Genomic DNA, 17,500 nt, shown 5'->3' with positions numbered 1-17,500 from the left:
CATAACTTTTGAAATATCATGCTATGTATTGTTTTTGGCCCCATCTCTCTCAATGGTGAAGAATCACAAAGGGCAATTCCACGGTAACTCGCGTTACATTTAATGGGGGTGAAACTTGGATTCAGTGTCGTCATTTTATAATCGTATGCAATATCCATTCAATTATTTCATAAGCAGTACATGTATAAAATCCCCAAATAATGAACAATTAAACAACTTTCAAGTATGTGTATCAAAAGGTTTATTGTCGGTAACTCGTGTTGCAGCAAAAGGTCATGCATAAAATTTCCTGTGCTCCATTAATACTGGGTAGTGGGCAACAACACAACACTATGATATTTAAGATCTCTTCAACCATGAAATAGATCGAAGCACACATTCCGGTAACTCACGTTACACTTTTTCCATACCCACAAAAAAAAAACTGCACAAATGCACTTGCAAGTATATCGTTTTAGCAATGCCAAGTCTTACGTGCTTTCACAACCCTATTCACGACATGTACTTCCCAAACTACATTTTACAGCTTCAGTTGCTACTTTTATTTAAGTCAGCAACTTAAGTTTGGCCCCATACATAGTATGGCCGAGATCACTGTTCTTCATTTCTCGGCCCACGAGCCATTGGCGATCCCTGATGGCCTAAAGTGCGGCAACTGACGTGTGGCCGATAATACACAAATGTGAAAATGCCCCATCATAATCCACAATAAATGCTATCAAATTGACCCAATGGTTTCAAATGCGTGTTCCAACGTGAAGCATAAGAGCAACATAATGACATCAGGATATGGTTGCAGGATACAAAGAATTATGCTTGCAGCCCAGGTAACCACAACTAAGAAGAGCATGTGGAGGCAGGGCCGAGTAACAACCACTATGGATTCCTCCAGGCGGTGTGGCGGGGCTCACACTGATGTCTCGTCGATAAAAGTGGCCCCTCTCGAAACCAGTCATGAAGATCACTGGCCAAGATATTTTAAAAAAACGCATTTTCTCTCGACTTCAAAGCGGCACATCTTGACGTCCCATGTAAATCAGTTTTGTGCACAAGGCAACTTCAAAATAATTCCCATCTTCACTACAGGTCAACTTTTCTTAGATGTTTGCACTTTGTCATCTATCTATAATTCCAGCAGTGTGTGTGTGTGTGTGTGTGTGTGTGTGTGTGTGTGTGTGTGTGTGTGTGTGTGTGTGTGTGTGTGTGTGTGTGTGTGTCCGCGACCGCTGTTTCTTGATAACCACTGGCCCGATCTAATTGAAACTTACCAGGTATATTGCTGGGGACCTGAGTATGTGCCTTTTCAAGGTTTTATATTAATCGGACAAGTGGTTCTCAAGTTATGGCCATTTATTTACCAAACCAATGACAGGACACGTTGCTGCGTAGGCGTGGCCGATGGGGGAAAGGGTTCCTTAGTTACCAATGACAGGACACATTGCTTGGCGTTTTGCACCCACAGTATCTATCTTCTATCTATCTCTAATTCCAGCAATCTCTGTTTGTTTGCCTTTCAAAAGGTTTGAAATTAATCAGACAAGTGGGTCCCAAGTTATGGCCAAGTTAGAACGTATTCCCCATTATGGGTTACAACGTACGGATTTCCGGATAGTGATGACTTACTGTATTCTAATAATTTCTCGATTTCTTATCCGCATTTATAGATAAACCCAATGCCCCAATCCAGTCGTCGTTTACGAGAGCGAAGGATCGGCCTGTGTGGCTGTTTGAAAGTTTTTTTTGTTTTTTTTTTTGCACGTGTGGCCACGCACGTCCGGGCACGCGAGAGCGAAGGAATGGCCTGTATGGTTGTTGTTTCTGGCACGCGGTTTGAAAGTTTTTTTTTGTTTTTTTTTTGCACGTACGGCCACACACGTACGGGCACGCACTAGTATTAAAAATTAAAACAACGAATTTAAGTGCACATGTACATACACCATATGCACCATCTTATGTCTCAATATGTGCAGTGCTTGATTGTGAGCACATCTATACTAATAAATGTCAGTGTGTGTGTGTGTGTGTGTGTGTGTGTGTGTGTGTGTGTGTGTGCGCGTGCGCGCGCGCGCTCGTGCGTGTGTGCGTTCTCCATAACTTCCAAACCGTGAAACCGAGCAGTCTGAAACATTTCATGCAAACTAAGGAAACTCCAAAGATGTGCTTGAGTGAAAATTGGGTGTTTGGGATAATTAAAACACCCCTTTGGAAGATAATTAACAGCCTTATTTAATTATATCCTTCATCAGGCGCATCCTCAGCCACCTCACTCTCGATGGGGTCTTAAGGTGCATCCTGAGTTACCTCGCTGGGGTCTGAAGCCGCCTCTTTTTTTGAAAGATCAACAATGCCTCGATTTGGAAAAGGCTGCAACGGTTTATTGACGATAAAGCGCCCAAAATGTTTTTTCCCCCACTTTCCTCACTCGTATCATCGAATGCCTCATCTACATACTGTACCTACGAATCGCTGTATACATCGCTTTATTAAAGTGGTACAGTTTTCAGATTAGGAGCTTGGAGCAATTTAATGCATCATATGATGCGATTTTCCATGATAAACTCTCATGGTCTAATTCAAGTGTATAATCAAAATGTAATTTGAGTTTTTAGTATCGGATCACGTTGACGAAATAACTCGAAATCTGGAGTGAAATCTGAAAATGTTAAGAAATCAGCGATGTTTCATAATGGCACATACCTGCAAAAAACCAATTAGCTTGGTATCGCTTGCCAAGCCAACCGTTCCTCATCAACCATTTAATTGGAGTGCTTGTTTGAGTGCTTAAGCCACTTGCCGAGCACCCGACAGTCGATAGCGGTACAGTTCTTGCACCGCTATGGCAGCCAGAAATAAACAAGTCACAATTGAAATAAACATGTAATTATAATAAATACAGTGTAAATTAAACAAAAACGCAATAGTTGTACTTTTAAATTTATTCCAAAACAGTGAGATGGGTGAGGGTAAACATATTACGTACTCGTTCATACCATACTCTGACGTAAATAGAAAACACAAGACTTAGCTCGTCGATGATGATGATGATGATGATGATGCGAGAGGGGGGAGGGTGGAGGTGAGAAAGATGGGAATGTAGAACTTGCAATAGCAGTTAAATCATCGGGAACACAATAAAGAAGGATAAAACGATCCTGAGCCATCTTGATCCAGAGCAATCTTCCCTGCTTGGAAAGGAAGGTCTGAGATGGCATCCTCTTCCAATATAATCCTGTCTTTGGCATTAAATCCCTTTGCCTCGATGAGTTACATGAGCCATGGTTGAACTGGAGCCTTTGGGCCCGGGTACCTCGTGAAAACGTTGGTAAATCTGTAATAATTTCTCCCATATCACCGGTCCAGTCAAAGTCTGAATAAATTCACAATGCTTCCTCCCATACATCGGTCCACTCAAAGGCATTTTCCCTGTTTGGTCCTCGATCCAAAATGTATCACTTTTCCCATCCTTTCAATACGAGGATCATGGGACTGGAATGAGCCTTTTGCGCTTTGCTGTCTTGAACCATTGCATGCATGGATATTTGACTCACCTTTACACACAGTGGTTTCATCGATCCCATGATGGTGGCCCACAGATGCCGCACTTTTCACGTCTTGCCAATGTACCTAACAACTCCATTTTTTTCGCACAACGTCATAACCTTTCTCTGCCTTTTGGGACAATTCATTTTGTCCATTGTTTTATCATCTGGGTGCCATTATTAACTGTTGTGTGTGTCAACTAGATCTTGGAGATCTAGTATTACAGGATCTCCGTATGTCATGTCCTGTTTGATGACAATTCATTATTAAATTTAGCTTGCTCCCGTATGTTGGTCCGAATACTACAATTAACAGCGCACGAGAAACCACCAAAGGCTCGTAATGGGAGGTAATTGCACATGCGGACGCAATCAATGACTCATCTCAGCTCAAAAACTGCGAATGGCCAAAATGAAATACCGCGATAACTAAATCAGAACACAATAGGTTACCCGCAATTGCTCGAAACCCACAATATTAGAACCCGCGATATTTGAGGGTTCACTGTATCTCCGAAATAATAAAAGATATTCTCGCCAAAATTGATTTTCCTCGAACATGCAAATATATTTTACATACAAAGAATAACAACTGAGCAAAATATGGCACTTGAAATTTTGAGGTGATGTCCTCCTTCCCATGGAATTGCCCGAAAGAATTTTTTTTAAATTCCAGTACCCAGATCCGGATCTTCACTAAAATTGAATCAATTCGTCCTTGTCACACACCCAACCCGTCCACTAAGTTTCAAGTTTCATCCGAATCCGTGCATCATGTTTTGAGATATTGTGCTCACAGACAAACAGGGGTGCAAACATAACTTCCGTCCACCTTCAATGGGGGAGGCAATGAAGCTAATAAACAAGACGCTTGCAATGTCTGCAAAGGCTAAAGGGGCATCGAGTTTATTTTATGCTATCAAATTTTGAACATGTAACTCAATACAAGGAAGGGAAGCAGCCATCAAACCAACTCACCTCAAAAGGTCACAACTTCAAAGGGTCAAATAAAGGATGACCACCGATGAACATCAGGGCAACTATGTAAACACGATATGCACAAACACTAACCTCCTGTTGTTCTTTCAGTTGCTTCTTTTGATCCTCAGAAAGCTCAGTGACTCCAACAAGTCCAGCTGGTTTCCCTTTGCTGTAGCCGAGGTCGTGTAGGTTTAGGGCTGATGCAAGGTCACAAAAAGCAAGTTAGTGTATTTTTCTTGCATGATAAAGTATAAGCAATGTCACATAGACCCTTCCCTCCCTCGCACAAGTATTTTGCTTATGCAGCCATAGCTGCACTAATGTTAACCTTTCTGGGGTTATTAAACTTTGCTTTGATGCTTTCATTGTACAACTTTTGACTTTGCACTCATTAATTGGCAAACCTGTATTTACAGTCAGCTTTACCTTGTGAATGGATGATTAAACTGAGGTGAAAACTTAGATGTAAATATTATTGCACATTAGCAATAAAATATATCAGGGAGTAAAAGCAGAGAATGCAAGTAAAACATTCCACTTTTTGCCGACAACTTTGCTCTTAAAAGTCCAAGACCAAGTCAGTACATTGCTTAAGGCCGTGTCACACCTTGACAATTTAGCCAGCGTATGCCTGACATATGTAAAATTTGGCTAAAACGCTGGCACACGTTGAATACGTTATGGGTAAGTTTGTATACGTTAAGAGCACGCTGGCATACGTCTTTGTACGGTGGCATATGTCGTAGTACGCCGAGGTGTTAGACAAATTTTCCATGCTTGAAATTTTTTGCCGTATGCCAGCGTATGACTCACACGTTCCGCATAATGCTGGCCATAAATTGGAGGCACGTTATGCGATCGTTGACACACGTCGACACACGTTACTTGTAAGTCACTCATAAGTCGAAACACGTCGAGGTAATGTTTAGCGTATCCGAAACTTATTTCTAACCTATGAGTAACGTGTTGTAGGCACGTAACGCGACCGTTGACACACGTCGACACACGTTACTTGTACGTTACTCATAAGTCAAAACACGTCAATGTAATGGTTAGCGTCAGTGTTCCAGATTCCCTGTTGTTTTTTTTGTTTGTTTGTTTTTTTTTTCTTCGGTGTGACGGTGATGTTAACACTTCGATTTCTAGTGCGGTTATAATATAATATAATATAATTAATAGGCTGCCGCTCAACGATTTAAATCATAACCGCACTAGAAATCGAAATGTCAACATCACCGTCATACCGAAGGAAAAAAAACAAAAAAAACCAGGGAGTCTGGAACACTGACGCTAACCATTACATTGACGTGTTTCGACTTATGAGTAACGTACAAGTAGCGTATGTCGACGTGTGTCAACGATCGCGTAGCGTGCCTACAACTTATGCCAGCGTATGCGGAATGTGTGTCATACGTCGAGTACGTCGAGAAATTTTCAACATGCTGAAAATTTCTTGACGTATGACGTATGCCAGCGTATTACGATGTATGCCAGCGTGCTATTAACGTATACAAAACTTACCCATAACGTATTCGACGTGTGCCAGCTTGGTTCGGGAAATTTTTCATACGTCGGCATACGCTGGCTAAAACGTCAAGGTGTGACAGCGGCTTCACACTTCGATGTCTAGTGCGGTTATGATTTGAATCGTCGAGCTGCAGCCTATGAATAGCCTACGCCACGTGATCGTCGGTGATACGCTGCCGCGTTATGCATAAGTTAGACTGTCGTTGAGCATAGGTTGTGAACGCCGACAACACGCTCAGCATTCGTTGGTATAAGTTATCTATATGTGATTAAAACGTTCTGTGTACATTACCAATACGTTATGCATACGTCCAACACGTTATTATACGCCCAAAACGTAAAAAAAACCATCAATAGTTCAGCGTACGCCAGCGTTTTACATACATTTTGAGACCTTGCCATGTGCTGGCTAAATTGTCAAGATGTGACAGGGCCTTTAGACATTAACAGTGGATAATTGCACATTTCTCACAAAAACAGGAGCTTCCTCGAGGTTGCCATGATAGAAAGTTATTTTCTTGTTTAAAACAAACGACTGAGGAATCAAATTGGATGACGAAGAACAATTCATCGCTGACACCAAAAATTCTGACAAAATTACTTCTTTTTTTAATGAAGAGTTGCTAGACTTCCTTTTGAATAAGTCTCTCAATAAAACAAAATAAAGCCAAAAGCATTACAATTCCATCAATGCGTCACAATCCATTCGTCCTAATAAGCATCATAACAGGTCATACCATTGGATCGAAGTGAGCTCTTGAAATTAACACACCTGTGGTCTGCACGTTGCTGCTGTCTTGGTGAGGATTTACTGGGTCGTGGATGAGTATGGGGGAAGGCAAAGGTGTTATTTCGCTCTCAGGTGCCCATCGGCTTTTTCTCTTCCGTTTGAGGCTTTCGTATGTGGTTGAAGAAGTTTGCTGGCTTTGGGTGAAGGCCCCAAGAAAGGTTGAAGGGATGGAGGTCCACGCAGTATTCGTGATGGAATGGACGCGTGTTGTTCCATGCTCCTTGCGTGCCAAGTTTTCATGAACTTTTTGCTGGAAGTACTTGTAGGCTTCACTGCTTTGATCGTACAAGAACCTGGCAGTGTGAAAGAAAACGTACATCATTCACAATAGTACATCTAGAACTGTACTCAAAGGTCACATAGTCTCACCTCGCACATTCATTCTTTACAACAATACCATCGTTAACTGAACACGCTACTACTATGGCCCATATATCCGAATCATCCATGCACCCTTTTACGTCGCATAGTTTCTTGGCATGGGTTATGAATGTCATTAATTTAATCATTCACTCACATCGGGTCATGGATCAGATATATGAAGTTTCAGATTTTTTGGATAAGAATTTCAATTCAACCAATTATAGCTGGAATACCACTTCACCAATGATGTCATCGTTTCCACCAGAAATACCCCATGGGGAGTTGATGACATCTGCCAAGTTTGAAAAAAAATTTGTGGAGCAGTTTTGGCAAAAATCATGTCCAAATTTTTTCCTTTAATCCAATATGGCTGCCATACCGCATGTTGCATATCAGCGTTAGCAATAAGATATTCTCCATGTAATGGGGAGTCCCTCCTATGTGTAAACTTTTGCATTGATCGGACAAGCCATTGCAGAGAAAAACATTTTTAAAGCAAAAATATATGGACGGACACACACACACACACACACACACACACACACACACACACACACACACACACACACACACACACACACACACACACACACACACACACACACACACACACACACACACACACACACACACACACACACACACACTGCAATAGTCTTGCATCCTCTTTGGGACGAGACTGACGAGATAATTCATAGAACACCTTATTCTGTGCTATCTTGAGAAAAAGGCCATGGGAAGGGTCTTTACAGCTCTTACTTTGCGTTTCCGAGCATGATCGACATTTCTTATGAGCCACTATTTGCTGAATCTGGATATTTCCCAATGCTGAAAGCTCAAGCAGCAAATTTGATTGGTCGAGATGGAGTAAAATTTTGTCCAGGTACTAGAAAACTGGAGGTTTTTGGAAATGCAATTTGTGTTCTACATTGTTCAAATATGTAATTCAAGTGAAACAAGTAAAAAACATAAAAATAAACCAATGTCACCCGCAGGGTGATCCATATCTTGCCAAAAGGTGACCACTTGTGACTTCTTTAAGGTCACACTGAGGTGAACACAGCTGCTATCCACCAGGAGCGACTCCTTGAGGAATATCTGCCTACGAGAGATTCCGATGAGAATCGTTCTACAGAGTAACCATGAAAAATATGCTTTTGCCTCATAATGTCACCAAATGACGTCATAATGTCTCAAGCTTGACATATCTGGAAAGCACTCATCGAGGTGTTCAATTTGAGGTACTACACGATATGGTTCCTAAAACTTGAAAATTTGACCTTGGGGTCAAATATGTTTGACCTTCGGCGCTAACCATGAAGGTCAAGGCCAATCGCCACCAAAAATTAATCAGCTGAGCGCCAGACCATGAACTATATTCCCATGAAGTTTGAAGACGATCAGATCAAAATTACTCAAAAAATAAGGGTTTCGTCGACTCCCCTGATTTGCGCCAAAGTGACCTTGACTTTGACCTTCAAAATTTTGTGCACTGAAAGGGACCTCTATAGGCCTCTGATATGCGACATTACAAAAATTTCCGATGATAACTGTGCTCTGCAGAATTTTTTATACGTGATTACAGACAAACAAACAAACAAAAAAACAAAACAAAAAAAAAAACATACAAGCTGACTAACATATCTTGCAAAAACTTCGTTTTGGCAAGATAATAAGAATAAAAAAATACCCCTGAGCGGGATTGCCAGTCATTTCTGCCAGAGGTCGACAGAAGCAAAATCAAATTAGGGGCATCTATTATAATCGATTCCATGGCTTGTGGTTCTGGTCGTAAAATGCAGATCACCAGAACAGTCAGTCACTTCAAATAAATGATGAAGGAGATACTTTTCTGAATAAGTGATCCTGACAACAGCAGGCGCGCATTAATGCTAATTCATGTGATACCTGGGGTTCCACGAAATGGTCGGTAATATGGGAATTCTGGAACGTGATTATGATCGACCGTGTTGTAAACTCTCTCTAAAACGATCAGGCACGCGGGTAGCCAGCAGCTGACTTTCGGGTGAGCAATTCCGCAATTATGACAAACTACGGTAATAAAAGTTCAAAAAGTAACTCTGTGCCATACTGGAATAGGGGCAGTTCATAAAGTACGTACGCTCAACTTCCGGGTTTCAAAACCACCCACCCACCTCTGTACGCAGCCCGTACGCGGGCTTTAAACCACCCACCCCCATCATTTTTGTATGTACTTTATGAACGGCCCATATGGGGCAAAAATATGCAAAAATTTGCGCACAACCCGGAGCATCTTCAAAGAATGGCGCCGGCCTCTGGATGCCCACTTAAAATTAGCACCAGACATGCAAGAATCAGAGCAAAGTTTGAAGGGCTATAAAATCTGAACGAGAGCAAATTTCAAAAAAATGGCTCGTGTTGTTCTCGATAATAGTCCATAGTATCTGAATCACTAATAACATTTGATCTCTCTTGATAAATGAGGGAGGAGATACGATTTGAAATCGACGATTTTCGCAACTTTGACAGCCTCGTGACGTTGACCTCGACCTTGGACGACCTTGAAAGTTATATCATTGTGCATGTCTAATCAACCTCTATTCATTCCACGATTGGTTATTTGTCTCCACTCGGTTTGATTGTAGATGGACGGTCGTACGGACGGACAGACTTCGAGACTGGCTTTATTAGGTCATCTCCACTGAGATGATAGAGATGACCTTAAAAAAAAAAAGAGATAAAATGTCATCACCCTTGTTGTTTTAGTACTTTTGCTGTATGGAGATAAAGAGCAAGCCCATATTTATATACAACCAAAATGGCCACCAGTCTACCGGTCGTAATTAAGTCTACCGGTCGGCCATCTTTGATCATATAGCAAAATAAAGTGAAGTGCATGTGTATGCCATTATGTGCTGTGCTTGTGTCAAGTTTGAACAAAATCTGACCATACATGTCTGAGAAATGGTTGGGGACACATTTAAGTTTAAAAAAAATGGCTGCCAGTCAGCCATTTTGGATCTGATCTGGAAAAACAATATGATGTGCTCATGTAAACCATCATTCATTATCTGTGTGCCAAGCTTGAACAAGATCAGTAAATGCATGTCTGAGAAATGGTCAAGGACATGCTCAACACCAGGCTTTTTGAAAATTAAAATGACCACCAGTCGACCATCTTTGATCGTGAAACAATGATGTGCATATGTACACCATCATGTGTTGTCTGTTTGCCAAGGACGAATAAAATCGGTCAATATTTGTCCGAGATATGATTGTGGATGCACGCATGCGAAAATGGAGCGCAAATCCATAAGCCAGCCGTTTCGGCTTAACACTGGTCAAAGTAAGGAAGTCTCAGTTTCAACTGTGAAGAGAAGACTTCGAACTGCAGGTTTGATAGGTCGAGTGGCAGTAAGAAAGCCATTACTAAGATGGCAAAATAAGAAAAAGAGGCTTTGCCTGGGCAATGAAGCACCGCCAGTGGACTACTGAAAACTGTAAGAAGTTCTTATGGACTGATGAATAAAAATTTGAAATCTTCGGTTCTTCACGCAGGGTTTTTGTACGCCGTCGAGTAGGCGAAAGGATGGTTCCTCAGTGTGTGACACCAACTGTCAAACAAGGAGAAGGAAGTGTGATGATCTGGGGCTCTTTTGCTGGATCCAGAGTCAGCAACTTGCACAGAGTGACTGGCACCCTGAACCAAAAGGGCGACCACAGCATTTTGCAGCACCATGCAATACCTTCTGGTCTATGCCAAGTTGGTCAGGGGTTCATCCTACAGCAAGATAACGACCCAAAAAATACCTCCAGGCTATGTCAGAACTACCTCGGAAGAAAAGAACAAGACAGTAGGCTTCAAATCATGGAATGGCCAGCACAGTCTCCAGACTTAAATCCCATCGAGCTGGTTTGGGATGAACTGGACAGAAGGGTGAAAGCAAAGCAACCTACAAGTGCAACACATTTGGTGGGAACTTCTGCAACAGTGATGGGAAGAACTTTCCGAACAATATTTGATTTCCATCGTAGAAAGAATGCCACGAGTATGTTCGGCTGTTATATCTGCAAAAGGTGGCTACTTCGACGATTCAAAAATTTAGATTAAATTTTGTTTAACAAAACGATTCCATGATTTCTTTTTTATCTGCAATTGTTTATTTGTTCTCTGCTATAATTTCAGAGTACATCGAAACATTAAACTGCTTACATTTTCGTAAAAACTGGAAAAATGGGGGTGTTCTAAAACTTTTGACCGGTAGTGTATGTGTATGTGTATGTGTATATGTATATGTATATATATATATATATATATATATATATATATATATATATATATATATATATATATATATATATATACATATATATATATACATATATATACATATATATATATATATATATATATATATATATATATATATATATATATATGTATATGTATATATATATATATATATATATATATATATATATATTGTTTCGGAATGTACCGCTTCTAGCGCCATTGACACAGTGTCTATTACACCACCTTATTTAACACATTAAATTAGTTATTCTTTCCAGTTATTTTCTTCCTTTATGACGTTCCGAAAACAGTTTCCTGTTTGGAATGATTTTCATATTTTGTTTGACTACCAGACAACAGACAAAGTGAAAAAAAATAGGTGCAATACCCCTGGGCACTCACCTGGTCGCGGCTGCATAAGAAAATGACGGAATCACTGGTGGGCGTGGATGACCCACAAAATATTTAATGGAGAAGAAAGTAAATACCTATGGATTTTTGTTGTAATGCCGTGAACAAACTTTGGTGCATCACAGGTGATGAAGGTTGTGGTCATATTTCATCGAAATCAAGTATGTCATTTTAAAGAAGTTGCAAGTGTTTATGGATGGATGGACAGACGGAGGGTCCTACGACGCGCCATCCCATAAGCTTCCCGGAACGACGTCCCAGGTGAGCTAAAAAAATCATCTTACTCTGTGTGCCTGCATGATTGGGACGAGATTCCATATAATTTACCAAATTAAGAGCCAAAGTACTGCTAAGCTGCATGTTCATGTACCGATTCATATTGTTACGAATTTGGGAATTCGATTGCACACATCATACAGATTCCTTTAGTCAGCTACAGAGATGCCAACTTTTGGAAATCAGAATTAGGGAGGATTTGCAACCGACACCAAATAATGTGCGCGAAGCGCACATCTCGAGCGCGGAGCGCTCGACCCTTGCGGCGGGGTCCAGGGCCCGCCTTAGGGCCCTGGAAGCTCTGGGGTTCTAGACGCTCTCTAGTGCCCTCTGAGCCCTATTTTGGAGCATTTAACATGTTAAGAATTCCCACTTTTTGAACAAAAAAAGGGGAAAATTGTGCACTTTTTAATGTTACATGTATGTTAATATTAGTAAGTTAGGGGACAATCAAAGATTAACAAAAAGCACAAAATAAGCAATATTTTTCTTACCTTACTGGCTGGTACTACTGCTGCTTGCTTTTTCCATGGCAGCTTTGCTGAGTGACAGCTGTGTGGCTCTTTTAGCCCTTCTGATTATGTCTTTGCTGTATTCTCTCTGGTAGCAAGGGGTGCTATGAGCTAGTTTTTCAATTAAGAGAGCTTCCAGGGTTTTGACACTCAAATTGGGATGAAATTCAGTATGATTCTTCCGTACAAGACTGAGTGCCCGCTCACATGATGCGTTCGAATGAGGAATGACCAAGATTCCCTTCATCACTTTGCTCAAATTAGGATACTTCTTGGCACCAGTGCAGGGATCTGTGAGCTGTGAAATCCGATGCCACTGCTCATCCACTCTCACTGTCTCAGTAGCAATTGTAGCTATGGAGGCGTCTGCCTGGTAGTGAGCGAATTCACTCTCAAGACTGTCGATGTCACTATCACCGCCACTGAACAGACAGGGGAATTTCTTGATGAAAAACTCCACACAGTCAAACCCCACTTCTTGGTGTAGCTTAACATCCAGCACCTGAGCATGCTTTCATCATCATCATTTCATTCATCATCTAGCGGCCAGGTTTTGAAGATGTAATTGCAGGCTTTCACATAATATGAGCGAACTGCACTGAAGAAACCTTGGATGTCTGACTCACTCAGAGTGAAGGTGGATTTCTTGAGACTCCTTTGTTCCCTTATATAAAGTTTGGCATCGTTCCCAATCATGAGGTCCTCATCATTCTTCTGATGATTTCTGTCAGAGAAGGGTACATTTACCAGAGCAACCGATGACACCGATGGTTTCAAAAACCGTACGAAGATATCTTTCAGAAGACCATTCAATTCTCCGTGCAGGAGATGAATACAGGGTTCGTCTCTTTGGAGCAGAAGATTCCCCTTCTCAAAAAGCTTGTTAGCATATCGAAGGAAGAAACAATAGAGTTTTGTTTGTGGAGACAAGAACATCCTGTTGACACGTTTTTCTCTAGATTCCTGCACAGTGTTTGAGGAAGATGCGCTTTTAGTTGTAGAACTCGTAGTACACTTAGCCGCAGGGCGATCACACTTGCGTTTACTGCCAGCAGAAGAGGTCAGACTCGTAGTACCAGATCCAATTTTACGTTTGAGGAGAGAGCTTGAGGTAGGTGCAGCCAAGGAAGAAGACCTCTGATTCGAAGGTTTTGCTGAGCTTCTATCAAGTGATTTGGCAAAAGCAGAACTTAACTTGGGTCCTTCTTTGCCTGTAGATGGGACTATCACAGTCTTTCTCGACTCTGAAGGGATCTGCTTTGTAGATGAACGTGATGAAGGGCCGGTGATGCTACCTGCTCTCAGCATTGGTTTTGGTGCTGTCCCTGCTGTCTTCTTCGCAGCAGATACTGCAGTGGTAGTGGTGAATGCTGCTCCACTAGTGCTTGATCCTGCAGTGCCAGTACTGGCAGTAGATACAGTGCCGTCCTTCTTGCTCGTTGTTAGAGTCTTGGCTACAGTTGGTTGCATTTTTCTTCGTACTTCTTCTTTGAAGAAGAGGCGAAGTGGCTCCCACTGTTCAATCAGCCTGTCTAGGCACTGACCAAGGGACAGCCATCTTGTTGCGACATGCTTCAGAATCTTGTGTGTCGGGGCATCACAGAGTTCTTGCAGTGCTTTCACTCCTTTGACGCGTTTACTACTTTTGTCCAAGTAGTAGTAAATATCGATGAGAAAGTCATCTAATTCAATGGGTAAGGCCTGAGCCGCCTTCTTGGCCGTATTGTGCATCATATGGCAAGGGCATCCCATGATGTAGCACTCTGGATTTTGTTTGTGGATATAAGCAGCGACTCCTTTGTGCTTGCCCACCATGACAGAGGCATTATCAGCACAAAAGGAAACACAATTTCCCCACGGAATTTTCCTGTCACTGAACTCATGATCAAGCAGTTTGAAAATGTTTTCTCCAGTGGAATCTTGTTTGCACGCAGGCAAACTTAGCAAACCTTGCTTCACAATCCCAGCACTGTTGTCATAGTACGAAATCAGGACAGGATATAGCTGGGCCTCACCACTGTCATTGCTACCGTCTGTAGCTAGGCTAAATGGAGCTAGTCTAGCAATATCGGCAATAGATGAAGCAGTAACATTTGACAACTCACCAATTATTGCTGAAGTTTTTGTTCTTGCACATCCATACTTTGAAGCAACTTTTGAATCTGGAAACATCTTTTGAAATAGAGGTCCAGCATGATCTGAGACTGATATGGGCAAGTTATGTTCCACAATAAATCCACTAAAGAGAAGTTCCGCTCGGGTAACATCCTCTTCCTCGCTTGTCCCTTGTTTGGTGAAATAATTCAGAAGTGTACCGGTACTCGTGCTCGAAGATCTCTCCTTTGCAATGTCTGTGTGCCGTTTGCTTCCAACGTGCTTCCGAATATCATCGCGACCTCCGTGCTCAACTGAAATATCAACGCTGCATACTGTACAATGCGCATGATGAATTCCTCTTTCAGACTTTGGAATACACGGGTATTGGAGACTGTATTCGGTCTTGTACTTCTGAGACCATTTCTTGGTCTTCGTAAGCTTCTTTTCTGCCATTTCGTAATCAACATCGAGGGCTTGAAGCATCGGTAACTTCGAAGTCGATGTTCCACAGCTGCAGCGCGACTCGTAGAACTCTAGCGGCTGTTAAACACCGCACGGTGGTCGCGACCGCCGGGCTGGTACGGGGCCCAGCTGCATGCAGTGAGCGTATCGCATGCATATACACTGTGCATACATACCGCATGCACTGTATTGCACACATACCGCATGCACTAAATCTCAGTGCATGATCGCATAAGCGAGATCCAGACCCAATGTTTCGCTGCTCCTCATTTGAATTTGCAATTTTTTACGTACAATTTGGTAGCAGCGAACGTTATGGAGTTACCACATGCTATACGTAGCAGACGATGCTTTTCATTCAATTCTCATACTAGTACATTCTGATTAGTGAACAGTGCAAAAATATCAAAATTTCGGGAGGATAAGGATAGTGATCGTAAGGGCGGGAGTTTGGGTGAATTTTCGGAAGCCTCCCGATGAAATCGGGAGGGTTGGCATCTGTGCAGCTATGTCGATAAGTGCTTGTTCCCTAGATAGCTCACCTTTCATTGTTAAAATGTTCAGAAATCGATTCGATGCGCTGCGGATCGATTTAATAGTTAGGGAACGAACAATGGAGACATCCCTCCCCCTCTTCTGCGAAGAGGAAGAAGAACCCTGCCGTCCCGTGACTCATGATGTCAACAACTCCCTCCCACCCGTGGTTGAGCGGCGGGAATGGATCACGAGGGCATGAGTCACGCCGGGCGTGGAGGAGGGGGGGGCGGAGAAGGATAAGGACGAGATCTTTCTTTGTTCTTGTTAGTGAGCTTTTTGCTTCGGCAGAGAGGAGTCGTTCAGCAGACCGTTGGGTCCTGCTTGGCTTGGTTAGGGTTGAGGCCTTCGGAAGCTTTTAGCTTCGGCTGGCTCAGTGAGCTTCGGCTGCGGCCTGGCTCGAGAGGAGGCTTTTTGCTTTGATGGTTCCGTGAGCTTCGGCTTCTGCTTGGCTCGGGAGAGCTTTTTGCTTCGAGCTGCTTTGCTTGGAAGGAAGTTAAGCCGGTCGCTCGGCTTGAGCTGGAAGTGGCGGCTTATTCTTCTTGGTTCGTGGAGCTCTTTGTTCTCCATTTTGGTTCCCGGCTTGGTGCAACTCATCGACCTCTTCGTGGAGGTGGTTCCTCGGGGAAGCAACGCATCGACGGGAAGAATCGGCGCGTCGCACCAGCACATGTTGAGAAGCGCGGGAGGTGGTTCCTCGGGGAAGCGACGCATCGACGGGAAGGATCGGCGCCTCATCTCACCAGCACGTGTTGAGAAGCGCGAGAGGATTTGCGGGAGGATTCGCAGGAGCTCGGGAAGGATCGCGGCTCACGGCGATTAGATCCAGCTCGCTCTCGCTGGAGCCCGGGTCTGAACAACTTGAAGACCACACGAGGTGGAGAGGTTCGAGATAGGCTCTGGGTTTCAGCTCACCTGTCCTCCGAGCTGGAGCCCGTTATTAAAGGCCTCCGCCACCATTTCTTGGGTGTGTGTGTGTGTGTGTGCGTACGTGTGTCCGTGGGCCTGTCTAATAAGTCAGAACTGCTGTGAAGTGCAAGTGACTGTACATAATAAGTAGACGGTTGTAGTTCTTTTGTCATGCTTTTGTTGCTTGTATAATTGCATCAGTGTTTTGCCTTGTTTAATTGCATACGTGCTTTATTATAATAAATGTCCTTGTGTGAATGTAAACCTGTTCGTTGCGTCCATTCCCTCATTGAACTGCCCCATCTTGCACTCGGAATATAGTTGGTTTTTAAATAACCGATAACCGTCCAAGCAGGCCTTCACCGAGGTACGGTCCCTCGGTAGGTTACCCGCGTGGGTACTTAGGTATATCGATATTTGGCGATTGACCCTATTTCACGCGGGTAGAATACGGACTGGGCCGTGGTGGGATTAAAAAACCGACCCGTGACTGGTTTCTGGCGTTGTTCCAGAAAGTCACGACTGGATTGTCCGTTCGGTGGGGGAAGCGACCGCTATAGGTTAGACGTGGTCGTTCGCACGCTGACGGGCAGGAATTCTACAACAATATTATCGTGTTAAAAAAAAAAATTCAATTGAAAATATGTATTTCCTCGATTATAGATGGACAGACAGACATACAGGCAAAGTGAGTCAATTGTTTAACCTTGTATGTTTGCCTTGTGTGCGCAGGGTAAAAATATAAAAGTCAGCCGTACAATGAAGCCGCTTGTCTGTGTGAACCCCGAGTAATTGCTTATGGATGAATAACGCATTTGCACGT

The 17,500-nt window shown here is 42.7% G+C and overlaps 1 protein-coding gene across 4 annotated transcripts in view; it reads right to left on the bottom strand.

The window, feature by feature from the left end:
- The window catches only part of LOC147015151 (SURP and G-patch domain-containing protein 1-like), an 89,849-nt gene that overhangs the window by 50,436 nt on the left and 21,913 nt on the right, over positions 1–17,500 (bottom strand). For all 4 annotated transcript variants that reach the window (XM_085849655.1, XM_085849656.1, XM_085849657.1 and 1 more), the window contains 2 exons: positions 6,820–7,130; positions 4,611–4,717 (listed from right to left, as the gene is read on the bottom strand). In XM_085849655.1, the coding sequence (XP_085705781.1) occupies positions 4,611–4,717; positions 6,820–7,130 (418 nt within the window). The remainder of the gene's footprint in view (positions 1–4,610; positions 4,718–6,819; positions 7,131–17,500) is intronic.

Source organism: Eptatretus burgeri, chromosome 12, assembly GCF_056783735.1.
Source record: "Eptatretus burgeri isolate ZD-2024b chromosome 12, Ebu_testis_v1, whole genome shotgun sequence".
Taxonomy (NCBI): Eukaryota; Metazoa; Chordata; class Myxini; order Myxiniformes; family Myxinidae; genus Eptatretus; species Eptatretus burgeri.
The sequence above is the reverse complement of the archived record's forward strand: the minus strand, read 5'-3'. Positions and strand labels throughout refer to the sequence as shown.